This window comes from Pseudorasbora parva, chromosome 11, assembly GCF_024679245.1.
Source record: "Pseudorasbora parva isolate DD20220531a chromosome 11, ASM2467924v1, whole genome shotgun sequence".
NCBI lineage: Eukaryota > Metazoa > Chordata > Actinopteri > Cypriniformes > Gobionidae > Pseudorasbora > Pseudorasbora parva.
The window spans coordinates 34424673-34433659 of NC_090182.1; the positions used below are offsets into that span (position 1 = coordinate 34424673).

The window sequence follows — 8987 nt, forward strand, 5'->3', positions numbered from 1 at the left end:
AGTAACTGACTGAAATACTTTTTTAATTTCAAAAGAGTTGTATATTTAAGAATACATTCAAATTCAAGTTGTCAGGGTAAAGCAAATGACACCATTAATATTCCCCAACCATTTTTCCGCCTCATTACAAAGAATGTCTCTCGCAGTCTATCGCAAATTGGAGTAGGTGACACAAAAATGGCCACTATATAAACACCATTTGACTTGAATAACTACTTTATTGGGCCCACTTAACAACCTTTCTTTGAGTCTTCCTCAATGGAAAAAGATTTACAGCCTTCTTTACTTAAACCATTTATTCTCACGATAAACCATGCATCCAACCATCTAATTGGTACTAGTGACTGAGCTTTGGTGTAGACCGTAACTCACGCTGCACATCTAGAGAAAGTTTGAGGATAAAAGAAAACTGATTATAATCAACCCTTCAACTGTTTTGGCACACATATAAGTGGATAAATGGAGCTACCAACTGTAACGCACAGTAAATTAACTTTCTGGACGTTTTGCTGGTGATAAACCATGAGGTCTAAAAACAAGGAAAAGTTTAAAATAAAAAACTGGAAAAAATATATAGAAGGGGGAAGGGGAGCTCTCCTCCTGGTTTGTGACTAGTTTTTCTTGGTCTTTTTCTCCTCACAGAGATGCAGATTTAATGTCCATCAGATCCGAGTTCATAAGGGTGTTTATTTTGCAAACAGACCATCTGACTCTTTGCTCCATTGAGATTTCATATCCACACATCTCAGTGAGTATCGACATAATTATGCTTCAAGGGTGGTCTACATCAGTGTAAACAAATCAGCGCGTGCCTACAAACACTTCAGCCCATCTTCAGAGTTCAGCCCCCACCATATCCAAAACGTTTCCAAAACACTCTTCTACTATCCATGAAAGTCTTCTTTTCTACTAAAATAGCCACACACAAGCCCAACTCTTCAGTTAAAACATGAGTAGCAATTTCGGCATTGTTTTTGCAAGCGCACACAAATATATTTTTATCATATGAGCAAATGTCGAAACAATCTCTTTCAGTGAACATAATTCATGTTGATATCATTTGAGAAAACAAAAACTGGGAAGCTGTAACTAACAAGGCTTGAGGGTCTTAATTACAGTCTTCCAGTGTCTTGCACACAATGATATCTATTCAAGCTACAAGGCAATTGCATCATATAAACTGCACACTTTAAGATTTTTCCTGTGGACAAATTGTTGAAATTCCACATGGGATTGTAAAACTCTGGCAGGCGAACGGGTCGAAACTGAGTCAGATGGGGTTGGAGAAACATTGCGTTTACATACATTTAAAATCACCAGCTGAAACAAGCAGCTAGTAGATGGACTTGGATGTTAAATCTTCTACCTCAAGATGCCCGGACCTGTAAACAATTGTAAAGTTTCTTTGGAAGGCGCTGCACACACTACACTTCCTTTAACAACGGAAAATATTTGTCATCTAACTACCCTCCTGTCAATGACAGACGAATCTTAATCCACATCTCCTTCACAATCATTCCCAAATAACTTGAGTACTGTCCTAATCTTATTCCGATCATGCAAATCAAATAAAAGTGGAAAATGCTAAATAAACCCTTAACGTTGAAATCTAAAAGAATTAACTTTTTTTTAATGAGCGTTGCAGGCTTTATTGCGTATGATTCATCAAAATCCTACACAAAATCTATAAAAGAAAAGTGTCCTTTTTTATCTGATCACACATAAAACCAATACCATATTTTCGGCTGATATCGCCAATCCTTCGCCAATTCCAGATGGAGAAAATTAATTGTGAATGCCATTTCCTGTTGACGTTACAATATTGGTCCCATGTTAATACATAGCTCTATGAGTTGTATAGTACAAAATGTACATCAATTCTGTCAGATGGTTCAGTATTTAAAAGTATTGTGTCACTTACTCATTTCGTTACAAACCAGGGTAAACCTATTTACACTGTTAAGGAGTTGATGCTCGTGCTAAACATGGCCAAAATTGAAAAGAATTAGTTGGACGTATGACAGGTATTTCTGTGCCAAATACCCTGCTTCAGGATTCAAATTTCTGAACGTTTTTTCATACCCTTTATGACATCATACAGGGGCAGAATTACTTCTATGGGCACTTTTCTGCTGTTGCTTTTATTTTTATTTTTATTTTTTGGGTGAATAAAAGCCTAAATTAAATCTTTCAATGGAGGAACAGAAATCTCACAGATTTTAATGAAAAATATATTCAGCTTTGTTTCAGATGACTGAAAGTCCTATGGGGTGACAAAATTTTCATTTTTAGCTAAACTAACATTTTAATTTAATTTAAAATAATATTCTAATTTGTATTTATTTATTTGCCGCATATTCATTTGCCATTCATTTCACTCTGGATTTGGAAGCAGAGATGCATTTTGGGAGAACTGAGATCTTTCAACACAAACGTTCAACTGCTCTTAAAAATAGATAAAGGTTCCAAAAGGGGATTTTCACAACGATCTGAAGAACTTTACTCACTTTAAAGAAACTTTTGGGTCCCACATTATATTAGGTGGCCTATGGCCTAAAAACATGTAAAATCTACTTATTTTGTTCATACTGTATTTTAAAACACTTGCTGATATTGAGGTGGGATACGGGTGAAGTTAGGGACAGGAGTGGTGGCATGGGTAAGTTTAAAGGAAGGGTTAGGTGTAAGGGAAGTGTCAACAGTGTACAAACCCAATTCCAAAAAAGTTGGGACACTGTACATATTGTGAATAAAAAAGAAATGCAATAATTTACAAATCTCATAAACTTATATTTAATCCACAATTGAATATAGATAACTTATCAAATGTTGAGAGTGAGACATTTTGAAATGTCATGCCAAATATTGGCTCATTTTGGATTTCATGAGAGCTCCAAAAACTGTAACATTCTATGTAACAAGTGCAACATATAAAACACACACCTGCAGCTTTGAACCCCAGATATGATTGTTACGGCAAATTGTCTGTGTTTGCTTACAAACACAAATCTTTCTAGCTCGGGAGGCACACCTTAGGTATTGCACAGCAAACAAACATAATTGGCTAATCTAATCACATTGCTTTCTGCATTTCTGTTTACTTTTGGCTAAGCGACTCCATGAAGGCCAGGGCTATGCGACTGTGAATGCCACATTGTTCAGGGCCCCTCACAGATTCAATCTGCACAGACATCGCTCTGCCTGCCTGCCTGCCTGCCTCCCTCTCTCTCTCTCTAGCTCCGGTGACAGGCTGTTGAGTCTGAGGTGTACGCTAATGCAAAAGAGAGACTCCATCACGCTTCACATGCAGCCCTGATGGAGTGGAGGCAGTGAGCTGTACTATCTGCCCATCAGCGGGCCCCGGCCCCCATTCAGCCAATTCTGAATGGAAATGATGGTTCATTTCAGTCCAAAAGGAAGACCAGAGAATGTGCAAGAGGACTGCATTCAACAAACAATACCAGTGACACAACCTGAAAGTCTCAAGCTCCCAATCTGCTCCTGAACTCAATAGACAAGTTAAAAATAATCCTTTAAAGTCCAGCATAGTTTCATTTCAATGAATTTCAGAATTTTTAAGTTTTCAGGCCATCATTTAAAATCATGTTTAAATCAAGTTATAACTCATCTAGTTAATGAGGCATACACAAAGCTGAAAATGTTCTTCTTTTCAAACTGAACATAATACCAAACACACTGCAGTTAAATCTAACATCAAATAAAAAACCATTAAGTCACATTAAGGTTGAAAATAAAATTAATAAAAGCAGTTAAATGATTCTCACCAATCTTTGGCCATTAAAGTGAATATTTTATATTAAAGTGATAATTTTTAAAGCACATCGGTTGATAAATGTTTTAAAGTGTTGATTCCTGAAGTGTGTAACCTTGCTTACATTCTTTTTGTTACACCTGTAAATATAAATCTTAAGTATACTGACAAGCACACATGACATGCATGTGACTATTTATTACAACAACTATATTGTTAATAAACTCAACCTGTAGTGACAAAATAACTTTTTCTAAACTGTTCATTAATAGGCCTATCCAAGATTGTTAACATATAAAATGATTAAAACATAATAATTTAAATGATTTGACATGTATTTACACCAGTTTGCCACGAGTTTGCTGTAATTTTTCACACATTTGACAATTTCAGACATTTAGGGAAAAAATACTCACCTCTAGCGCAGTCTGTTATGAAAATAATGTCAAAAATGAAGAAAACAATCCAATAGAGTTCCATGACGTCCCTATTAAAGCTCTCTGGTTCTTCAATCTATGAAAGAAATAAAGCTATTAGTGAGTTTAATTACTCTAAAACACCATTACAATATCCAAACCATTATGAACTTAACATGTAGAATGTAATTAGTTTTAACACAACTTCAGGTAAAATAACTGTTTCCGTTAAATCATAACACAACAGAACTTGCTGCATAAAGTTATTTGATGCATGCAATAACCAGTAAATGAGACATAGAAAACAGTCTGGTATATTTTAAAGCATACAACATGCAATAAAATATTTTAAGTAAAAAATACAAGACTTACCAAAAGCTGAAAAAATCCATGAATCTGTTCCTCGCGACTAATAGTTACATCCTGCTAAAACACTACAGGCAAATCGTGCCCATACACACTGAGCGCCCCATCAGAGATCCTCACGCACGCAACACTGGATCCAGCCAATTCAATCGGTTTAATTATCACGCGCAACTGTATTCCTGAACACTCTGGCGTCATGTGTTTTCGCGCGACACTTTTTAACGCACGCGCTGATCGATCGCCGTAAATTTCTGTATTTGACAGTCACTGCGCGCTGCACTTCAAATCACACCGACTTTATCTCCATAGATTCTTCAGATAACAAAAGGACACAGGGCAAATTATTTACAGCACCGAAAATTGTGTCAAAACGTTGTTAGAAATACCGTTAACTAAATATCTGGAGGTCCAGACACACGCAGCACACACACACACACACACACAAACACACACACTGAGTGTGAGACAGTCCAGCCCTACGGCCAACTTTAGACCAATCACAGCGAGCTAATTCACTTTCACTGTTTAACTCTTTCAGAATAATAACAACAACACTAACAATTTATCACTAATATTAAAATATTACATTTTACATTATTAATTTTAATTATTGTGGGTCTAATTTTTTTGTTTTTTGTTTAACTGACATGTAATAATGTCATGTTAAATGTATCATATATATTTTTTCAATATAATTTGATTGTGTGACATAAATAAATACATGATTAAATGTTAAATTAACATCATAAAATATATATTTAAAATAAATAAAATAAAAAAGATTAAAAATAAATGAATAAAAAATATTATTTGTAAATTAATTTAACAAATAGAATATTGTAATCATATTTTAATTTAAATGTATTAATTAATACATTTATTTTTTGACATTTTATTATATGTCAATTTAACATGTAATCACATATATATATATATATATTTATTTGATCATATAATATTAAAAGAAGTAAATATAAATTATTAAATGAACATATGATAAAGCATATGAAATAAACAATAAAATAAAAACAAATTCATAAATACATTTGCTAAATTTATTGTAAATTTAATTGAGTTCTTATTTCTAAATTTGTGTAAAAGTCTAGAGAAATATAACAATAATATTTAAAATTAGATTAAACAAATAAAAAATGATTGAATTTATATTGAATATATATATATATATATATATATATATATATATATATATATATATATATATATATATATATACATTTTTATCAATTTAACATTTAATCATTTATGTATTTGTTTAATCTATCTATCTATCTATCTATCTATCTATCTATCTATCTATCTATCTATCTATCTATCTATCTATCTATCTATCTATCTATATATATATATATATATATATATATATATATATATATATATATATATAAATATATGTATGAATGAGATTAACATAAATGTGAAAAAGAGTAAAACTGTAAAAATATTAAAATAATATAAAAATAAGTAAATTAATTTAAATAAATTAAAATGTACTTATTTTAATATTATTTTTATATTCACATGTTTAAATTTTTACTATTTTTTCATTTTCACATATATTTATTTTAATCTAATTTATTATTTTTATCATATGTTAATTTAACATTCAATCTTTTATTTATTTGTTTAATCGTATTTTTTTTCTCTTGACTTTTAAGGAAATAAAAAAAAAATCAACTAAATGTATAATTAAGCAAATTTATTTGTTTGCTTATGTTAATTTGTATTTATTTTTATATAATTTTCACATCATCAAATATTTAATAACTTATTTAAATCTCATTAATTAATTTATTTAGATTTTTCATGGTTCGTCTCTAGACTTTTCCACAGACTCTCGTCACCCCCTGGGGGGGTCCCTGGACCCAAAGTTTGAAAAACCTTGGCCTGCCTAAGCGATAGCATCAACTAAAGTCTACAAACAATACTAAAAGTGTTTTAACGGAGGCCCTCAGTAAATAAAGGTTTAGAGAGACAGCTGGAATAATATGTCACAAATCAGTATGACAGTTTCACATAAATTAAATGAGGTTTGCATGTATCAAGGTGTAATTCTGGAAAAAGTTTTTAAATGTGTTGTTATACTCTTATGCAGATCCTGAGCACAATTGTAATACATATTCATCTAATGTACATATGTGAGTGCTGTACTTCATTGACAACGAATCCAACAAAAGCCCCAGAACAAACACAGCTAATCCAAACAGGGCTCATCGCTGCCCTCAGCTGGAGGAGAATCAATCCTTCAAACCAGCCAGCAATGATAATTTACATTAGTGAACACGTGCCGCCATCTTGTGGTGATTTCTGATACTATATAGGCCCTGTCCCAAATGGCACACACTTCATGTGCCCTTTCGTTCTTGTGGACTTAGGCCCTGTCCCAAATGGCACCCTAAAACCTTCCGGTCTTCCTCTGACCCTGCGTCCCAATTAGCATACTGTCCATACTAAATGGCATTCAAAAATAGAATTAGTATGTCCCAAATCGTAGTATGCTGAAAAGAGTATTCCAAAGATACCCGGATGGTTGACTATTTCTGGTCCGAATTCGAAGTACGGATCGATGTGCACTCTAATGGCTGATATTGCCCACAACCCACTGCGAGTTGGACGAGGATTCGATTAGAACTACAAACGTGGATTAAAAGCGTTAAAAAACTACAAACATGACGGATGTGCGAGTCTGACGGTTAAGTAGAGAAGTTTAGATAAAGGGTTTGAGTGACCAACTATCACCTTTAACCTGACAAAAATATATTTATTGATATATTTAAAGATATATTTTATATATTTAAAATATATTTATGTGTTATTTCACCTGCAGCAGCATTGTGAACTTTTGTAATGACACATTTGGCCATTAACTTTTTAATGCATCATTATATTTAAACTGCAAACACATGAGGCGAGTCTCTCCATTAACACCCAAGAAATGGCTGATCAACGTGTGGCTACATTTCTCTCCGATACGGTAGGAGATTAATCTGAATGTGGAGGATTTGAACTGTGATGAATCTGACGATGCCTTACAGGGCAGTTAAACAGTGATGGGATGCAGGTAACTAAGCAACAGAGTCCGTTAAATATGGTGAAGTAGTATGTCCCGAAGCTTGCATACTTTTCTGCTACACACTCAAAAGTATAAACTTTTTCTTCACAAAAAGAGTACATACTTTTAGGACGTAGTACAAGTAGGCAAATTGGAACGCAGCATGAGTCTGCACTTTCATGACATAATGCCGCTTTGATTGCCGGGTATAAGTCCCCTAGCCTAGAAATCTAGACGCACCCTAGTCATGCCATGAGTGTCGTCTAGCAACTCTCAATACACTTCTGAGCTGTAAACGCCAAACTCTGATCGGGCCAATCACATCGTGTATAGAGTCGGCGGACGGGGCTTAACATAATGACGGCCGAGTTGCGCTTGTGTGCTTCTAGTAAACAAAAACTGGCAAACGGCGGTCTTTGGAATCAGCTTTGACCGCGACTCTGGAAGACTTGGAGTTAAGCTTTTCTCTGAGAAAAGAACGGCACTGAAGTCATTCTTAAGAAGGCAAGATGTGTTCTGAGTTTTGCCGACCGGATACAGTGAAAGTTTAATCTTTCAAATAGCTCTGCTTCACCTTCGTTGCTCTGGTTGGTTGTAGTGCTATCCTATCGCGTGCCGAGGGAGTTTGATAGACAACCGTTTATCCTGCCTCAGATTGAGCCCTGTCAATGGTGAGTTTCCAGACCAAACGTCTTGATGTGGGTCTGGTTTGTCAGGCTAGAAGTCCTCTGCATAGCTCACAAACTTGCGGGCTCAGTTGAAGTGCGCATCGAGGGCGCATAGCAGCCGGAAAGGGGCTCACGAGCACCCTTCTTTAAGATTAAATGACACACGGGACACCCTAAGGTCTTGTGAACTTAATAGACACGCGCACGCAATGGCCATTGTAAGTCCACAAGACCGAAAGTGCACATGAAGTGTGCCATTTGGGACAGGGCCTTACAAGGCCATTGCATGCACGTGTTCATTAAGTCCACAAGACCTTAGGGTGTCCCATTCATAATTTAAGGCCATTTGGGACAGGGCCCAAGTTGAAACCTGCACAAGGACGTGTTATTGTTAACAAGGTAGTGTATATCTCAGGCGTGACGACTCCAATCTTTCGAATAATCTTACAAATATTAATTTATCGAATATGACTTCTAACCTGTAAAGTTGTCAGAACCATAATCATAATCATGCACTGTTTGTTCGTCAGCCAGAGGAAAAATGGCACCCCAAATGAGCCTGGTTTCTTCCAAGGTTTTTTTCCTTTTTGGTTCCTTGCCAATGTCGCCTTTGGCTATTGGCTTGCTCTGTTGTTGGACATTTACATTTAAACTATATTACAGATCTGCCCGCATAGACACTATATGATAATTTA

At 34.8% G+C, this 8987-nt stretch overlaps 1 protein-coding gene across 1 annotated transcript in view; it reads right to left on the reverse strand.

The window, feature by feature from the left end:
* The window catches only part of fgfrl1a (fibroblast growth factor receptor like 1a), an 88258-nt gene extending 83267 nt beyond the window's left edge, over nt 1-4991 (reverse strand). The window contains exons 1-2 of the mRNA XM_067457845.1: nt 4561-4991; nt 4189-4285 (exon numbers count right to left, since the gene is read on the reverse strand). Coding sequence (XP_067313946.1) covers nt 4189-4252 — 64 coding nt within the window. The 5' untranslated portion in view covers nt 4253-4285; nt 4561-4991. The remainder of the gene's footprint in view (nt 1-4188; nt 4286-4560) is intronic.
* Nucleotides 4992-8987: the final 3996 nt, after the last annotated feature.